Source organism: Rhamphochromis longiceps, linkage group LG16 (genome assembly GCF_057381845.1).
Source record: "Rhamphochromis longiceps isolate RC_006_pf linkage group LG16, R_longiceps_female_GT1.1, whole genome shotgun sequence".
NCBI classification, from domain to species: Eukaryota; Metazoa; Chordata; class Actinopteri; order Cichliformes; family Cichlidae; genus Rhamphochromis; species Rhamphochromis longiceps.
In genome coordinates, this window is record NC_140572.1 from 29,629,724 (window position 1) to 29,649,737 (window position 20,014).

The following is a 20,014-nucleotide window of genomic DNA, read 5'->3' on the forward strand; positions in this document are numbered from 1 at the left end:
AGGAGATAGGTCAGACTGTACAAAACAGACGAGGAGAGGAGGAAGTCGGGAGGAGGCATGGAGAATGTGGTCAATTTTCTAAATAAAAGACCCTTTCCGGACTAAACTCTCAGCTTCTGAATTGCTCCTGCTTTGATACAATGAATGAAATAAAACCTTGGCATCGGTGTGCATGGCAAATTTTGTGTTTTTGATGGCAGTTATTTGAGAGACCAGCAGTCTGCTATTTTTCATCTTGTTTCTGATATGCTACTGTTTTTTGGGTTGTGTTTTTTTTTAAAAAAACATAATACAGCACAAAGTCCTGCTTGGAAAAATTTCAGGGCTGTTTAGGAGCACTTACGCTGCTGTAGGTACTTTTTTCTCCCCTGAAAACAGCCTTGAACGGGCTCCTAGGAACAGTCCCTGCATCACAGCACCAACCATGATGCAGGGAAATTTGCTAAAACTGTCTTTGGTGAAAAACAACTTATTTTGAACCTTTGTTCCAGCCCAAAGAAACCAAACAGAAGAGACAAAGTAATAGCCAACGTATCCTGAACATCTTCTTTTTTTCACTACAAGGCAAATGAAATGGCACACATTTTTAAAACACCACATATGTCTTTTCCATGGTAGACACAGTAGTGTGCACACTGCTGTTCCAGTGTTTTGTGTAATTCTGGGGTTTTTTCTTCTTCTTCAGTGTGTGAATGTGTGTGTGGATGGGTGGATGACTGGATATGTAAAGCGCTTTGGGGTCCTTAGGGACTAGTAAAGCGCTATATAAATACAGGCCATTTACCATTTACCATTTACCATTCTTCGCCACATTTGCCCTTTTGTATCAGCTTCAAAAATCTTTAATGGACTGTTCACTGTGTGCTCAAACAAAACCCTTTCCAACCCGTCAGCAGGAGGGGAGGTTTAATATTTCTCTCTGCGAAATCAACTCGTGACATATTTTAGTAAATCAAAACAACTGAAAGCCTACTGTTCAGTGAACCATCGAGTACAAATGTCATATTATTAAATTAATGTCATCTCTCGCTTAACAGTATCCCACCGATTACTGTTCGTGGCAGGTCTGACACATTAAATTATTATGGGAAAATAAGTGAGGAAACAAGTGCTTATGTGAGTGTGTATTAAAGCTGCGCTTCAAAAAGGCAAAGAAGTTACAGGGTGATGTACTTTGATGAAAAAAAAAAAAAATTATTTTGCCTGATAAGAGGTGGTATTCTTGGCAGGTAATTCTTTTAGTTTACAGCCTTTGGAAGTGAGCAAAAAAGTTAATTTCAGACTGCCTACAGGATGACAAGAGAAGGCAGTTTAACTTCAGTGAAATTCAAAGTATGATTCTTGTGCTGCTCGTGGTGACATAAAGATTTTTATGATACTGTTGCACACTAACGAGGAACAGTCCTCACAGTTTGAAAGAGATTATGGCTCTATCAACAGCCAGAGGTAAACATGCCGTTGCCATTTCAATCTAAATACGCGCTACAACATAGAGTGCCGTAACTATCGTTTCCCCTCTGATATGAAAATACATGTTTCACAATCCATATGGGACAAAACCCCTCCGGTTAAATCTGCTGCACGGCACACCTGGGACTTACATGCTAGCATTAACCTTCTTCTTGCACTTTTTTTCCATGCAAGTCTGCAACATTAACCCGGCCATGTAAAACTGCAAAGTGCTGTTTGTACTGCAAAACTGAGGTGCTGTTTGGGATAGTCCGGGCTGCCAAGGCATTTCATATTTCATTCATATCTGTCAGGTATAGTCCATCTCTCAGAGACATCTAGGAAATCAGAACGATATAAAAGTTCTTTGCTTCGTAATCTGCAGCCATGCAGGAAGAACAAACTGACAGCAAGTTTTATCTTAATAAATGAATCGTCCCAAAAATAAAAAATAAAATCGCGTTTACTGCCGGCTGACAATCCGAGTACCTGAAATCTTCTGAATCTCTGTGAATTAGGGTTTGAATTTGTCTCCTCAGCCAGATTATTACTACTGTCTTTTGAATGCTTGTCCTTTGTAGTTTACTGCTCTGCTGAATGTGTTTACTTATCCGTGGGGAGTACAATCAAGGAGAAATTGCATGTTCATGGCACAGATAACACAGACTGGCCACCAGCAGGAGACACTTTTGCCGGGGCCAATTTATCTCAGAAGCAAACTGTCACTAAGTTTTTCAGCGCAAGTATCAACTAGATTGCACTGTCTTCTTAGCTGATTGGGTTTAAGCAATAATCTTGCACTTTTAAAGAATGACAAGGGTGAATTTTCCTTTTGTGAAATGGTTCGTACCCCGAGCCAACAACTCTCCCAGAGCATTTTTGAAATAATGCAGCTGGTATAACAGAACAGGAGATCAAGCCTCTAACAAGCTCGACATAAAAATTTGATCTTTTGCAAAGACACTGGCACAAACAGTCTCTTTTTCTCACTTCTTTGTCCACGTAGTGCAAGTGCAAGTTCTGTCTAATGAGATGCTAATCCGGGAATCTTACACTCTCGTTTCAAAGAGTGAGGGTTTTATTTATTCAGTGGCATCTACTCTGTACAAAGGCGATGTCTGGTGAGATCAGACCAGAGTTTGGCCATGAGAAAGAGCCACAGTTAAAGGTGACCTCTTCCGAGGATCATCGCAACCTCTGTGAGGATCAGGTCTGGTTCATTTTTCCACACCGTAGCTTTTAGGAGTGCTGATTTCAATTATTCAGAGACGTAGGAATGAAAACAGACTCTGTTGTGGTCCCATTAAAAAAAGAACTTTAAGGCTTGTGTGAATGGAATTGATGGGCTTTCAACTTTGCTGAACTGTAGCATCAAACCATAATAAATAACAAAAATAACAATAATAATTTCTGCATTTAATCATTAGTTATTATTAATTTCTGGTTCTCTTTTACAGATTGTCTTTCTTCCATCTTCCTCCCCTCACTCACAACCAGTTGGACAGACAGCTGCCCCTCCCTGAGACTGGTTCTGCTGGAAGTTTCTTCCTGTTAAAAGGGAGTCTTTCCTTCCCACTGTTGCCAATGCACTTGCCATATGATTGTTGGAGTTTTCTCTGTTTTAATTGCATTATTGTAGGGTCTTTACCTTACAATATAATGTGCCTTGAGTCAGCTGTTGTTGTGATTTGGCATTGCATAAATAAAACTGAACTGAATCAAATCTGTAGCACAAACTTGGGTGGGCTGTACCACACAGAAAGCCACATATTAGTCTGGAAATCAATTAAAAATGCTTCAAAATTGAACATGAAAACAAAGCCTGCTCCAGTGACTAGTCAATTAAATAAATCAATTAGGGGGATGATTTATTTAAAAAGAAATAGCCCAAGTAGAGATGTTATAAAAGGGGAAAACTATCAACAGAGGCTAAAACTATATTTTTTACCAGGCTGTAAAAATGCATTAAGCTATAAAGTTGCACATATTTACATAGAAGTCTGCGGAGCTGACTTTCCTTTTTGCGTAGCTTCATCTGGCACCTTGCCACTGCAGTTTTTGCTACTTTCGCATTGACTTTGTTTTTGCAGCTCTGGAGGTTGGTCCTTGCTTACTACACCTACTGGTGCTATACAGTAACATATAGTTTCGCTTGCTAGCTTTGCCTTCTTAATGCAAATGCATTTTCTCATGACGCTAGAATTTGCATCAACTCAATGTACTGAATTGAATTTCCCAAAAATGAGACAATTAATGGAGAGTTGAAAATCTCCACCAGCATCCCCATTTTATACTGATACTGATCAATAATCCACTGCTGCTTCATAACAGGACAAACTGAACGACATCCTGATATCCCGCCATTATCTGCTGTCATCCAAACTACACATCTGCTAATGAGTCTAAGACGCCTTATTGTTAAATATAGGTTAAAAGCTACTTTTAGCTGCTCCCTTATCCACAAGAGGTCATAACAATGTGCCACAGCTTTAATTTGGCAGATTTTTGTGTCAGCTGAACTTCCTGATGAACTCCAATTTGTGTCTCTTTCCAAGATCGACCAGGGGTTTTTTTTTCTAGCTAGATGAATCTGTAAACCACCACATTATGGAGTCATGAAGTCAGTATCATAGGGAACAAGGTCCACGGTGGCTCTTTAGGTTCAGTAACTGTGTTTTGATAAGAATTTATGCATTTAATGTTAAATATCAAGAAATCTTCCAGTGACATCATCAGCAGTTAATTTTTCAGGGTTCTGCATGTCCCACACTCGAAAACATCTGCAAATATTGCACATTTATTGCAGGTTTGCAGGTTAGTGCTGTTCATTTGGGCTGATTGCAACCTGTCGATCAGTGGCCTCAAAGCAGAATTTTGAACACCAACTACAGTTTATAGCAGTTTTTTAAATCATTAGAATTAGGCTGCGATACTTTTTTCGAGGCATGACAAACATGAATTACATTTATTACCCAGACTTTAAAGAACACACTTCATCCTGCTGTTTTTCCTGTTGTTTGTAGTTAAATAAGTGTGCTCTGTTTTGCCTTTAGATTTCTTTTAGACTTATCTTTCAGAATAGTCACATGTCATGCCACGGGGTGGGCAGCTGACTTACTTGCAAGCTGAGTCAGACAGCAAGGAAATGAAGCAAATAATGGCTTGATTTGGAACACTTGAGCAGCATACGGCAGGTGGAAACAAGGGGGGAGGCTCTAATTCTGCTCTCCAGCCAGCTGGTCCTAAAGCAGGGCTGCAGCCAAGCTCGCTGACCGCTCTGTTTCCCACTGAGCTTTTTCAGCGGAAGGAACTGTGCCAAGAGGTGTGGCACCTCTCTTCAAATCACCTCTCTCTCTCTCTCTCTCTCACTCTCTCCAGTGTATAATCGTAACATAATCATGCCCACTACATCTATTGATCTGTTCACAGCACACTTCCACTGAAGCAGCCAAATAGTATCCTTAGGCGAAGCACTTGCCAAGAGAGATATGATGACACCAATTAGATTACACTGATATTCAAATACACAATGGATTTATGTGGTGTGGGCTCACGTCTTAGGCTTATTTAGCCGATCTTGGAGCTTGGTAATTTATCTAGTTGTCGCGCTGTCCCAGAAGTCCCTCAATGTCATACTAATTAATTATTTATCATTACCTAAACGCACTAATTAATTGTCAGTTTAAGGGCATGCTTTTATGGAAGACATATTCAATCTGTCTCTGGGGATCACTTTCATATACCACATACCAATTATTTATTAATATCCTGCTAATTCTCTTTAGAGTAGACAAAGTGAAGGTCAAACAAGAAGAAAAAAGCACGGCGATTTCTCAGTGAGGCCCACTGACATTTATCCCTTCCAGTGGACTTTTAAGATTTGTTTAGAAGGATGCTGTTAGCCCCCTCCCCTCTCCAAGTGAATGTCAAGGACATGCATAAACAGCGATGCCATAGTTCATTACTGGTCATATTTATTCCAAGACGCTGCCCTTATCACAGTGTTTGTAATTAAACAGATGAGATCACAGTTAAAGAAAGAAGAAAGACAAAGATGTGTCATTTTCTGTCTCCAAGCTCCTGGGGTTTGCCTAATGAATAAGCTATTTGTCTTTTTCTGCCACGATGCATGTTACATGTATTTCGTCGCGTCGTAAGATCAGACAATCACATTATGAGTGGGTGTAATTATCGCAGCCTCCCCTGAGTTGGCATTAGACTACAGCCGCACGCAGACATCTGGTATTCAAATAATTGGCACACTTAGAAAGGGTGCGTGGCATTTTACAGATGTTCTCGTGAACCATTTAAAATTTGTCGAGACACCCATTAGTTGGATCTGAGATGATTAAACGTGAAAAATAAATCTATTCGAGAATTAAAGAAATCCTGGTCTGCAAATGCTCAGCCTCCTTTTTAACCACACCTTCAATTCCACATTTCTGAAGCATAATAAAAAATAGAGAAAAAAAAAAAAAGGAAAAAAAACAAAAGAGTTTATAAACAAATCTGATAATGCATAATGTAATCAATTTCAAAACACACACAAAAAAAGTTCCCAAAAATTAATTACTTTTTCTTTTTTTGACCAAAAAGAAAAAACTACGGTAGCTGTGTTTCGTCACAACCAAAATAGAGCTACACTGTTTGTTTTTTTCCTTCCAAGGTTTTGTTTCTGCTGATTATATTATTTTCATATGCACAGTAGATGGGCTTTCGACCATGAGGGTATAAAATGAACTCACCATCCACAGGACTCATTACTGAGCAGTATTCACTCAGTTTAATCTATTACTCCGTTTATGAATTTTTCCTTTTTTTCCCTTCTGGACACAGATTTCCCTTTTTTTCCCCCTTTATATGAATGTTAGCAAACTGCAAAATAGTATTGCTACATGTTCTGCGACCCTGTGCAATAAACCTGCACTCTTGTTGTCTTTGAAATGGTTGCATTGAACACGGGTGACACATTGCCTCCCATCGGGTAACCTGAGCAAATGTTCCCCTAGAGTTGTCTCTTTGCCTATTGTCTACCAGTTGGTTGCAAAAACTCCCTGGAATTGGTCACTACATGCAAAAACCCCCAATCAACTCAATCATAAGGAAATCACTGTTTTTTTTTTTTTCCTAGTCCCACGATGGTTGCTATTCTGTTTTTCCTCTGAGCCATTAGCTTTATGTTGAGGTCAGCCTCGTACTCTGACTGTGAGGATAAGGCTACACCAAATGTCAGCTCATCCCTGTGTTGGTGTTCTCCCTGCAACGTAATCAATGCTGCCCCAGTATCATCACTACAACTGATCAGCCATGCTTTTGTTATAGCTTTGAAACCTGGTAGAAAAAAAGACTACACACGCAAAGCATTCAGGGCTTTGTGCCAGAAGGCCAAGCCAAAAACACTGTGGATCTCTCTAAACACAAACCATTTCATAAAAAGTTAAGTAGTTTTTTGTAGCTATGCATAACTAACATGCGTCTGAAAAATGAAAATATTTTTGTAAACAGAAAATAAGAGGTTCACCGAGTCACCAAATGGGACACACACCCGAGTTTTCAAACTGGTCAGGTGCTGAAGCAACATTAATATGACTTTGTAGGAACAACAGCAACATACCGACACCAGACAAACATGGTAGCACAACAGATTTTTCAGAATACACATGACTCCCAATGCTACAATAACAGCATGGTTAAGATTTATATGTGTGCTCCAGAGTAATCTTTAAAACATTGTACAATCAGCAAAGATGTCATGCTAACAGATGAGAAAAATAATATGGGCTAAAGTATTACCTGGAAATGAAACGCAGAGCTCCCAGGGATAGCCAAAAAGGTTGGTACTCGTCTTCTACATCCATAATGCTTTGCAGTATTTGTCTCATAAATAAAAGCATTTTATATGGTCTAAGTAAAATCTAGGACAGAGGGCTATTAATGGCCAAGGGACTCCTCTCCTGGGGCAGCAGTGTTAATCGGAGCAATAGGTCTCCTTCCTGCTGGATCAATGTCAGCACAAATTTCAGATTGCTTTCCTGATGCGCGCCAAGTTATCTGTGATTCAACTTTAATAGGATATTGAACGGAGCCAGCATTTAGGGAGCAGAGCCGTATTTCACTTTATTGACAATCAAATGCACACAACTTTCTCATTAGCATGCATTAAGAAAACAGAGAATTAATCTTGACAACACCATCGGATAACATGACGACAGTTACATGCTTGTTTAAGCAAACACGCCTAAGAGTGACTTGGTGATGGCGAGGTGAAAATATCGGTAAAAGCAGCTTGACAGACATTATACTGGACAAAAAGCTACTACTGTGCCAACTGAAGGAGAAGCATAAATTAAGAAAAAAGGGACGAGCACAGGCAGCGATGTTTCATTTATATTTAGAAAACACGCCATCCACAATATCATCTTCAATGTTTCAAGACCTGAGTGCATCATGGCTTCCCCCTCTGTCATTTTGGATAAAATCACGCGTTTCCGCCTGAACGCCACTTCAAAGATTTGTAGTGCATAAATCTAGTGTCTCTGTCGTGCTGGGAAAAAAAAAAAAGAGGTCGAGATGTTTCAACATTTACTTGACTTACAAATCATCAAAGCTACCAGACAATGTGAATTGAATATCCATCATCACGTTCTTTAAAATTACACGAAAGCAGATGCATAAATATATAGTAACAGCTATTTAAATGCTACGTTGAAATGATACTAGAAATCCCCATTGGCGTGACTCTCCTTTTTAAACAGGCTTATTTCACTGTAATGCATTTGCTCTGACACTTGCAATCCAAAAAGCAACGCTTGGATAACAAAACGAGTGGTGGCAATTCAAACTGGCCGTGCTAAATCAGATGACATTTCACCACACCTGAAGGTCAAGTGTTTTGTCAGCAGAGGACAGACCCAGATGATAAAGCTGCCAACATCAGGTGAAAGATTTGATGTCGTCATATTACCAAAACAGGGGCGTGAAAGTATTGTGTTTAAGAAGAAATCCTGGCTGGGTGACGGCTGCTTTTTCTGCACTGAGGGAAAAAGAAGGGGATGCTCAAGGTACATACTAATGTGCAGCATGTGCTACAAGTGGAGAAAATGTTTGAATGACTGTATTTTTGCCCTTTGCATTCACAATTTCTTTTACATTAAATTGGCAATGCCTTGTTTTTATATTGAAACTTGCAATTTAATTGTAATTTAAGTGTCATTACAAGTTAATAGCCGGTGTCTGAATTGATCATATTAAGGACATCCCCTTGCTTTGATTTCATACACATATATAACTGATAATAGCTATAAAAGAAGTGTTTTTAGAGAATGGTTTTTGACTACCAGCCCTCAATATTTGAAACTTTGTCCATGTTTAAAACAGGCATCAACCACTGCAACAGTAACTGTAATTTTATATATAAATAAGGACACATAACTATCTTCACAAAATGTACCCAATGAAAATGTAAACACTGTACTGCTCTAGTTAGCTTAAAACCATAGAAATCTTGGGTGTTGTTTGATTAACATTCTGTCAGTATGCTGGTGCATGCATTATAAACAACTGGATAAAGGCAAAGAAAACAAAGTGATAAAAGCCGTATCTTTTCTGTTACAGCATACATAAACAATGTAAACAACATCGATCATGGCCTTACATATATTACGGTTGAGCAGCTAGGAACCAGCTTGAGTTCCCAAGTGTAAGTGACAGCTGAACTGTGTTGAAAATCTCAGTTAAATTTTTAAAAACATATCCTTCTTTCATCTCCTCTTAAAAGTTTTGAATAAGGACTTCCAGGAACTGTGAAAAAGCTTCTCCTGTCAGTGTGTGAAGGTAACGCCAGCTCAGCCGGCTACAGTGCAGACCTGTCAACAGTGAGTTGTCAGCAAAACCAACAGCTTTTCCATTATGATATTCAGCAAATATGGTTGTATAGTGCTATATCCGAAGGTTGTGAGCACAGAAGTTGACTGATTGGTTCATAAAAGATGAGGTTGTGAGGATCTGAACAGCAATTATGGTGTTTTAGTTGATCATATTCATCCAGAAATAAATTTGGTTTAAATGTGTTGTTTATACATAATGTGCACTGGTTCACTTCATAGAACATATTTGCAGACAGATGATTCCCACTCGGCTCTGTAGCCGACTGGACAACCAGGGTACAGATGAATTCTTCTCATCTCTGGATATTATGAATCGAGTGGCTCTGTTCTAGCTGTCTAAGCTGTGTCTACAGCAGTGCAGTTGCTCTTGAAAAGGTGATATTGGTGGAAAATTTTTAATCTTTCCCTCCAAGCTGCAGCCTATAAAACTGCATAAAGACTTAACAAAGGTCCCTCCACAGCAAATGGTCTCAAAGATGGCCACCAGGAGCTATTGGCATTAGGAAAGCATTAGCTTGAATAATTCAGCATTTTCTATCAGAGCATACTGTTCTATAGGCAGGGCGTACATTATTAAGCAATATACAATGTAAGGAACCGATATTAAACTGAGGTTAAAAAATGCATTTAGTGCTTTTGCTGGAAAGCCGGCCCCGAAGCCGTTTGACTAATCATTGCTCGTGTCTCCTGAGAGGAAACAACAAGGTATACCAAAAATCATCATACTGGAAGGGCTGCTCAGGTGGTGCACAAAACAAACTCAGATTCTGACAAAATATCACACCCGTCATAACACCTTAGCGTTTATGTACTAGACTTCTAACCTTGTTTGCATTAACTGTAGGAAACAGTAACGAGGGAAACTGAGTGTAGAATAAAAAAAGAAAGCAAAAGGATATTAATAAGCATGCTTGTTGAGAAAACATTGCATAAGTGGACGCAAACTCTAAAAAGCAGCAAGGGGCACAGCCAAGTGTGTGACATTAGACATAATTCAGAATAAGGGCCAAGTGTCCAGCCAAGCGGATAGACAAGGCCCTCATGTTCAGACTGTGCCAGGGGTAAATATTCGGTATGACATTTGTGCTGCGTGCGATTTCCATCGGCTGAATTGTAGCCGACTGACATTTTTATCCAAGTAACGCTGGCCACGATTTCTCCACTTCTGTCTATTTAAAATATCAGACAGAATGGGACTGCACACATCGAGACCACCTAACAGTAGAAGTAGCAATGCAACGACAGCCTCAGAAACAGCCGCAGTTTTCATTTAGTATTCAAAGATTTCATCTAATTTACTTTTTAGTTTTCCTCCCTTGTTTCAATGAAGTTTTATTTTGGAAATACATCAGTTTTACTTCATTTTGAAGTCAGGATGGCTTCAAATAGTAAAACAGTTATTAAATTATATTAAAAAGTAGGTTTGCCATATCTATGCACAATCATTTGACAGTGAAATGGAAACTTTGAATAGTTTTTATTAAAAACTGAATTGCATTTCTGGTTGAAATACCATCTACACTTTAGTGGTAACATTAAACCAATGCACCAGTGTGCATTATTTCATATATTCTGCTAGACATCCATGGTATACTATACAGAAAGTCACTACAGCTGTTTTCTGTCTTGTATTTCCCCTCCTAAAATCTTTTAAGACCTCATTACTGGGGGAGTGGGGATGCATTTAAAAGATATTATGTTAGTCTTTCAGTTTAAATTACAATCCACAAATGGCTGCCAGAAGGCATGCTCTTATGTTAAATACAAATTTTGGTCCATACTAAAATTATCCCACAAAAATAAATTCTTTGAAACCTTTAATTTGGTAGCTCAAGCCCATGATCTCAAGTAATATCAGTCCTATGAGACATTTTTTTCCAGTGTTTTAGGATGAGGCTTTAAAAGAACAAAGAGAAAACCAAGACACTTTTGTGTTGTTTATTTTACCACCACTGTAGCATTGCAGTTTTCATAAAACCAATGTTTTCTTTTTCAGAACTCTACGTTACTTTCTACTGATTAAAATAATGCAAGTGTATAAAACAGAATTACTTTGTAAGGTGTCTCTGTTTTTTTTGTCTACCTGCATGTGCTATCTCTCTCAAAGTAATTAAATCTTGGGGGGATGAAGAAGCACCAACCCATTATGTGGTGGCCTAAAAGCAAGCTTGGTTAATTTTTCAGAGGAATTTCCACTAATGTATTCAGAGCCCAGGAAACATGACAAAATAAAAGGCTCACATTGGCAGCTAGGAAGACAAGTGTAGATTTAAAGTGTCTCGGCCAAAGACTTTCATAATCATACTTATCTTCACAGTGAATGCCATTCATCATTACTGCAATGTATTTTAAAAAGCCTTATTATGACACATGTACAAAAATACTTCATTAAACTTTACTCAAGAAAATGCATACTTAAATAACTGATTAACTTTTTCCAAAATCACTGCTTAATGAGGGTTCTTTAAAAAAAAACAAAAAAACAAAAAAAAAACCCAGAGGAACAGCAGCAGCAGTACTGAGGGTAGTGCTGTGGTTAAGCTGTATGGGTAAGTCTATGGGTATTTGGACAGTGACACAATGTTTGTAATTTTACCTCTGTACACTACAACAATCAATCAAGATGCAATTCAAGTGCAGACTCCCAGGTTTAATTCGAGGGTTTCAACAAAAGTATTGCATCAACTGTTTAGGAATTAGAGCTACTTTTATACACAGTCAACATTTTCAGAGTCTCTAAAGCAGGGGTGCCCAATCCCGGTCCTCGAGAGCTACCGTCCTGCAGCTTTTAGATGCATCCCTACTCCAACACAGCTGAATCAAATGGTTTGATCTCTTCAGCATGCCATCATGTTTGTCAAAGGCCTGACAACAAGCCATTCATTTGATTCAGGTGTGTGGGAACAAGGATGCATCTAAAAGCTGCAGGACGGTAGCTCTCGAGGACCGGGATTGGGCACCCCTGCTCTAAAGTAATTGGAAATTTTTGGTGAGGCCTGTACTCACATTATTCCATGACAAAATAAGTAGACAAAGAGCAGGAGTTTAAGTGTTGAACTTTTGGTAGCTGGATCTCCAAAAAGCGATGTTGATGCAAATAAAGGAAGCATTATTAGGCTGGAAAAAAAAAAAAAAACCACAAACAAACAAACCAAAACACTAGTGCCGTAAGCGTTAATCTCGTTAAAACGACGTTAACGCCATACCCGCATTAACGGGGCAAACCCCAGTTAGCGAGTTCGCACCGAACGCACGGGGCTAATCCATTAATGAGCTAACCACGCTAACACGTTGACACCGTGCATGCACTGGACAATCCATGCTAACTCGCTAATGGAAATTTGCCGCGTTAATGCAGTTATGGCGTTAACGTCATTTTAACGAGAATAACGCTGACAGCACTAACAAAAACTGAAATAAAAAAAATAAAAAACCTTGCTCAGATCAGCAGTCTGTAAATTCTTAAAGCAAGTAATGCACTAACCAGGTCTGCAAAAACCAAACCTGAAGGACCATATACTGCAACTAAAGTGAATGATCACAGAATTGTTTCCAAGGTTAAAAAAAAAAAAAAAAACTTTTACAATATCTAGTCAAGTCCAGGACACTCTTAAGGAGGTAGGTGTCAAGGTCTACATGATTTAAATACAGCAGGTTTACAACAAGGTGCAAACCTCTGGTTACGCTGAAGAACACAAAGGCCAGAATAGATGATGTCAGAAAACATCTAAAAACAGCCTGGACATTTCAGGGGAAAAATTCTTTGAGCGGGTGAAATCAGAATCAACTTCTAGCTGATTTAAAAAAAAAAAGAAATTTATTAAAAAAGTATGGAGAAGGAAAGGCAGTGTTATGGTCTAACGCATACCTCACTGTCAAACATGGTAGAGGCTGTGTTATGGCATCGGTATGTATGGCTTCCAGTTTAATTGGGCCACTAGTGTTTATTGACTAGTGTTTTGTTTTCTTTAGGTCACGAGCAGTTGTCCAAGCATTTCACTACATATCGTACTGTGTATGACTGTGTACGTGACAAATAAAATTTGAATTTGAATTTGAATGCTGATAGAAGCAGCACACTCTCTTGTCATGTTCAGACAAATGCTATAAAACTAATCTGACAGACCCAAAGCATACCACAAAATCAACCCAAGAGCGAAAGTCTGCATTTGAATCATATCTCGAGTAACTGATTTAAAACCACTGTGGTGCTGTACTGAGGAAAAACTACACAAATTGTGGCATTTTTTCAAAAATCGATGGTGCAAACCGTGTTCATATTGCAGAAGAGCTGCAAGAGAAACTTTTTAAATTGGTAATGTGGACATACCCAACTTGAAAATATCACACCTGCTAATATGGAGAACATCTGCGATATGAAAATTGGGTAGACAGAAAAAGATTTTTGCTTAGATGCTCCATCACCTGCACAACGTGTAAACACATGGTTTATTTTTCAAGAAAAAGACTTCCATTTAATCTGGTGGAGCCTGAGGAGCGATACCCGTTTTAAGACCTGTTTGTAGGGGGGGGGGGGGGGGGGGGGAGTCCTATAGCTGTATGAAAAATATGCATTTTGGCTTTCAGATATGTCTGTAAATTTTATATTGCTTTATCAAAACGCTCTTTCCTCCTCATCTCAGCTCAGCTTTAGTCGTGAGTCATCTTATATTGCTCGATAATTTCTGCGCCCTTTAGGGGAAAGGTAGACAGTGTATATTGATTGATTTGGGTTGGATATTTGCTAAAACAAACAGATATCTTGTTCCAAAGATCAGATTCTTCACTAACTCTGGCAGCATTAACAAATGCAGCTGAGACTGGGCCCAAAACACAAGCACAAGATAATTAGTCACACCAGGCTTGGAGTAGGAAGGGCAGGGAAGCAATCTGACTGAAGGATGTATTGATCCTCTAGAGAGGGAGGGGCACCCAGTCAGGAGTCATGATCAATCTTGCAAGCCAACTCTCTCAATCTGTGATGAGACCTGTGTGTGTTTGTGTGGGGAAGTATTCCATCTACACTATACACCCTTTGGTACACATGTTTGTGTGTGGGTGCCTACGTGCATGCGTGTGTTGTGTGCAGCCACATTAACACTACCAACAGCTCAGTGTTATGACTTGTCAGAAAGAGACAAATGTCTGTGTGAGTAAAAGACTCCCAGGGGTTAGAGAAAGGGGGTTTAGCTGTACCACAACATCGGAAGCCTTTATCGTCAAGTTAAAAGCCACCGCCATCCCTGAGCCGCAGATTCTCCTCATCACGCCGAGCGCTCTAAACCAAGGCACAGTTAGAGGTTTTAAAACCAGCTCAGGGAGCGATGGAAAAGGTAAATCTTCCCAAATATAAACAGTTTGCATATTGGTGTTATCCATTGGCTGGTCACAGGTGGGTTTAATCTGATTAGACAGTGGTGATGCATATCAGGAGGAGCAACAGACCAAATGCACTGTAATTCATCTTCCTCTGATACACTGGAGGAGGAAGAGGAGGAGAAGGTGGGAAAGGAGTGCAGTGGCACTGAATTGGGTTGCAAAAGCAGCAGTCCCCCCTTTAGCCTCGAAAAAATATGCGATCAGTTTTTTGTTTTTTTTTTCCCTCCTGCATTTTGCAAGAAGAGTAAAAGATGATAAAAAAAGACAAGAAAAGAGTTGTTTGTTTATGGGTGGTGGAGGATGTAATAACGCTCACCGCTGGCCTCTAGGGTTGAATCCGATATCAGACAGCATGTTAAGCTGCAGGGACTCCCACAGCAGTGGAACTGTAGATGGCTAATTGACAGGCTGTTGAAGACGAAGCCAGTCCAGATAGCCAGTCACTTTCACGCTCCCACACTCCTCGCTCTCCACCAGGAGGGAAGACGGCAGGCTGGGGGAGAAGAGTGTGTGTGTGTCTGTGTGTGTGTGTGTATGTGCTGTTACACTTTGGAGCCTCTAGGGAAGCGGATGTCACTCCTACAGTTATCTGCACATATACACAGATTTTCACACGAGCGCAAACACATACACACACACACACACACACACACACATGCACACACACGTATATATAAGTGAGAATGAAATCCTGTAACTGAGTTTTTGCGGGGCTCAAAGACAACGCCAAAGGTCGGGGATGTATTTCTTGTTGTAACATGGAATGTCACACTCATGCAAGGGCTCAGGAGACACATTTTACACATCAGGCCCAAGTAGGAGATTGTGGAGACTGTGCATGGCTTCAGCATATCAGAAAAATGTAAAAACTTGTTTTGAAAGTCGGCTCTATGTGAATCCACGCCAGCTACATATAAAACTCTAAGTCTAGGTGTATGCCAGTTCTGTAGCTTGTTACCATCGAGACTTAAATTCGCTTCCCTATTTACGCTCTCACTATAATTTTTCATTGCCTCCCATCTTTCTCTCATGACCCACACAGGAGCAGTACAGTTATTGAGATCAACTCCCAATTATGTCTCTTTTGTGCCATTTTCTACATTATATTGATTTACATTAATGCGGCTTCGGATTTTGTTCTACTATGAAGGATATGACGGGGGAAGGGGGTGAAAATCATCTGTGGCTTACACCATTACACATTCAATTATCTATAAAACACACAATGGAGGCTTCAGTCAGTGAAATGACAAATTGCAGGCGGAGAGCTCTTCAGTGTTGTCCCCGTTAACCCAGGTTTTTATAGATCACCTCGCATGCCACCCTATAGCTGTTTAGTTATCTCCATGAATATATGCAGAAGGGATCTGTCCTTGCTGAGAGCAAAATCTGATAATGCAGCAGCAAACACAGCTGAGAGTCAGAGCAAACCAATTCAGAGCTCTGTTTAAAAAAAGCCAAAGGGCTCGCTGCTCATCTGTGCGACAGCACCACACAATAGATGAACAATTATTCAGAGTTAGACTGGAAGAAAAATATTAATCTATTTATTCATGGCTTGTTGAATCAGCTTTATCTTCTGTGATTAATCCAAGTCAATAATGTAATCTTTAATTATAAAGAATGGCCTTATTACCTACGTCAAATAATCACGCCGGTCCACGATGCTGGAAAGAGGAAAACAAATTTCTCTGCTACGTGATTATGTATTTTTCTGCCATGAATTAGAGAAGCCAGACCTTTTTTTTTCCTGGCCTTGAGACTCATATTTATTTGACTCTTTCATCAGTGAATGCACAGAGGGCAAGTCATGATTTCTGAAATAAACAAACTTAAAAAAAGAGAGAAAAATATTGATATATTTTTGAGATTTTAGTGTTTTTGCAGAAACCGTTTCAGTCATGGCTATTTAGATTTGGGATTTTATAGTAATTCAAATAAAAAAACTAAAAGATATAATAAAGATTCTGAGAGAAAAATAAAAGGAAAACTGGAAACCGGAGGTCTATTACACAGAACACGGTCTGGTTACAGAAAAGCTCAAATGTCAGAAAATGTCACAATTATTTTTCATCATACAATTTTCCCAAGAGTCCCGCATCCATGAAGCTTTTATCAAAATATAACATCTGGAGCTCCCAGAATGATCAATCAAAAGAAAATACATTTCGATCCTGAAGCAGGGCCCTATACGAGGAAGAATAATGACCAGTTTGTGCAGGACTCTAGTTTTTTTGAACATGCTTGCATGTGATTAATAGCACATCACCTGTAATAATGGCCTTCTTGCTGCATGCAATTTCTAGTTAGAAATATACACGTGCACAAATAAAAACAGAGGCACGCATGCATGTAAATGAGCTTCACTGGCATTGTCCTGTTTTGCGTTCTGCCCACCAGTCTGATCCCACAACTCCCAGTCCTTCCTCTCTTTGCACTCCCAGTGCAGATTCCCACCAGGACTCAGAGTAAGTGATTTTTCATGCGTGGCGGCAGCAAGTAGTCTGTAACAAATCTAACTGACAGCCCCTGAAAATGCAGATCACATAGTTGACAGAGAGGAAACAGCAGCTTAGGGAACTTCCAACAGGATCCTAATCTGTGATGAAGTCACCCAGTGTCCAAAGAGAGCTACAGGACGTTTCATCGACATGGAACAGACATTTCCTGGATGTCAGAATTGTCTGCTAATTAATGTACTCGGAGAGGAGTGAGTGTCAAAGTGTCAGAGGATATTGCCGTCAAACCTGCCAGAAGCACGTTACAAACTTTTAGAGTCGCGATGCTGCATCAGACTGAATACTGCAAAACTTTTTGGGTACCCTGAGGAGCACAACATTTTCTTTTGCTCGACAGAACAACTGAGAACATTTTCTGGAGGGGAATCCACGCTCATGTCACAGGTAATTTTATGTGTATATGTAAAAGGCTGCCTTGCCAACAAAATAAAGAAAAAATAAATACCGTGCTAGAGTGTCGGAGAAATCAAATGAGAAGCAGAGAGACGTCATTATTTCTTCAGCGTAATTTGGCACATCAGACATAATGTAGTGCCATCTCTGTGATAAGACAGAATCTTCAGGTCTCAGAAAGGTGAGCATATCAATGTTCAACATACCCTATTAAGACTTGACATCCCCACTTTATCATCACTAAAGCAATTGCATATTCCTATTCCTGCAGGAGAGATGGGGAAATCCATCTCCTGCAAGGACAGTGCCTTTAATAAATAGTGCACAGAACACAGGCACAAACTCTCCCTCTTTCACCTGATCCTCTCTCTCTTTCCATCTCTCTCTCTCTCTCTCTCTCTCACACACAGACACACACACACTTTCCCTCTCATGGAAATTGTTTCATTCCTTTTAGTCAATCTGGCTAATGCAAAAATCATGTATGTCAGTCTTTAAATATTTAATCTTAACAGCAGCGAGATTGAAATACAACGTTGAAGAAGCATTACTCCTTCCTTCCCTCCTGAAAGGTACAAGAGCCCAGCGAGAGGGAGAGCGAGAGAGAGGCAGGCAGCTGCTCTGCAATGTCAGGAAGAGAGAGTGGAAGCGACAGGGAGAGATGGAAAAGAGAGGAAGAAGAGACTCGGCTATTTTTGATGGCAATTTTGTTGCCATGCACTCTCAGCTAGTAGGGTTGGAGGCAGCACTAAAGCGCAGTTTGCCTTGGAAAAGTACACAACCACATACAACAGCTCTCTGTTTTTCTTCTTTGGGAGCAGCCTTTGTTCTTTGACATAATAGATTCTAGTGGAGGCACGGCTGAAGAGAAACACTGTTGCTGCTTAGAACTTAGTGAGAAGAGATACAGCTCGATGACTGAACAAAAGACATGAATCTTGCATGCAGAACTGTACCGTGGGAACCACATGGCCCCAAGAGATGAGTAGAAACACAAAGAGAATTTAAACCGCTCGTCTTAACGAGATCCTACCGCTTTCATCCTTACAGGTAGTTTTGTGTGAACAAGGATATTGTTCACTTACACACTTGTGGCCCCTTTAATGTTTCAAATACTTGTTTAACAAGGTTGCTTTTGCAGGAACAACAACAACAACAACAATAAAAGCTTTTTTCTGAAGCCAATAAATCACAACTGAGTGGTGTCACTTTGTAAGAGCGAGCAAAACACAAAACTTTGGGAAACTTTTACACTCACCACAGTGAAGTCCTCGGCTGAGCAGTTCTGTCCACTAAAATTACAGCTCATGAGCATCTCTTCTAACTGATGTCCTGTCCTGTTGAAAATGTCCTGCATGTCAGGAGCAGGATACATTAAATCAGTGGGTTTGTGCCCGTCCCTGTTTTTGGGGGGCAGACCTGTCAAGTTAGCCAGGTGGTAGATGTCAGCATCGGTGAGCGCTGAGAAGCGAAAGCGGTTTATGTTGCAGATGGTCACAGCGGGGAAAACCATCTCGGGGGTCGCCTCTTCATTCAGAGCTGTGACGTGAGGGTGCTCCAGGTAAGAGATGGCACACTTAGCTGCTTGGTACAGAAAGAGTGCCAGTGAAGTCAAAAAGGCAAGAGCCCAGAGAGTCTGCCGGATGCCCAGCCGACCAGAGACAAAGATATGGTTAATCCCATGAAGGGAGCAGGAGTTAGCAAACCCGGCCAGGTCCTTGGCCGGAGGTGTGCAGCTCTCCTCGATCAGGCTCTCCTTGTCCCCATCCTGCTTGCTTTTCTGCTTCTCATCCTCCTCTGCAAATTTGATTTTGCAAACAAATTCGATAGGCATGGGGGCAGCCAGGTCTGCGTTTTGGTTTTGTTTTTGATGACAGCTATAAGCCCTGGATCACTTCTCTCCCACTTCCTCGCCTTTTGTCGTCTGTGCAGGAAACAACTCCAAAAAGAAAAAGACGGGAGAGAGTTTGTTGCTGCTGCTGTCGCTGCTGCCTGTGCTGTGACTGATAGTGCTGCTGCTGCTTCTGCTGCCACGGCTCCTAGTGACTACAGCGCTGCTGCTGCTGTGCTGCTACTGCTCTGAACGCTTGTCTCACTACTTGATCAGCTCACACAGTCTCGCTTATCAGCAGTAATACAGCTGTCAAAAAAATAAATAAATAAAAAAAAAAATACCCTTGCACACAGCCTCAGACCCACAGATGAAAATGCAGCATTTTGAGTCGGGCTAAAATAAGAACAGGGCACTTAATAATTCACGAGAAGGTAACATTGTCATTATTTCCTCCTCACTGGCGCGAGTCGCAACTTTCCCCGGTCATCCCCATGCTTCCCCGCTGACAGACCACCTCCTGCTTAATCCACTTGTTTGGATGGTGCTTTCACTTC

General features: G+C 40.3%; 1 protein-coding gene across 1 annotated transcript in view; it reads right to left on the reverse strand.

Moving 5' to 3' along the window:
- asic4a (acid-sensing (proton-gated) ion channel family member 4a) overlaps nucleotides 1–19,692 on the reverse strand; it is a 96,426-nt gene extending 76,734 nt beyond the window's left edge. The window contains exon 1 of the mRNA XM_085385198.1: nucleotides 18,885–19,692. Coding sequence (XP_085241324.1) covers nucleotides 18,885–19,460 — 576 coding nt within the window. The 5' untranslated portion in view covers nucleotides 19,461–19,692. The remainder of the gene's footprint in view (nucleotides 1–18,884) is intronic.
- Nucleotides 19,693–20,014: the final 322 nt, after the last annotated feature.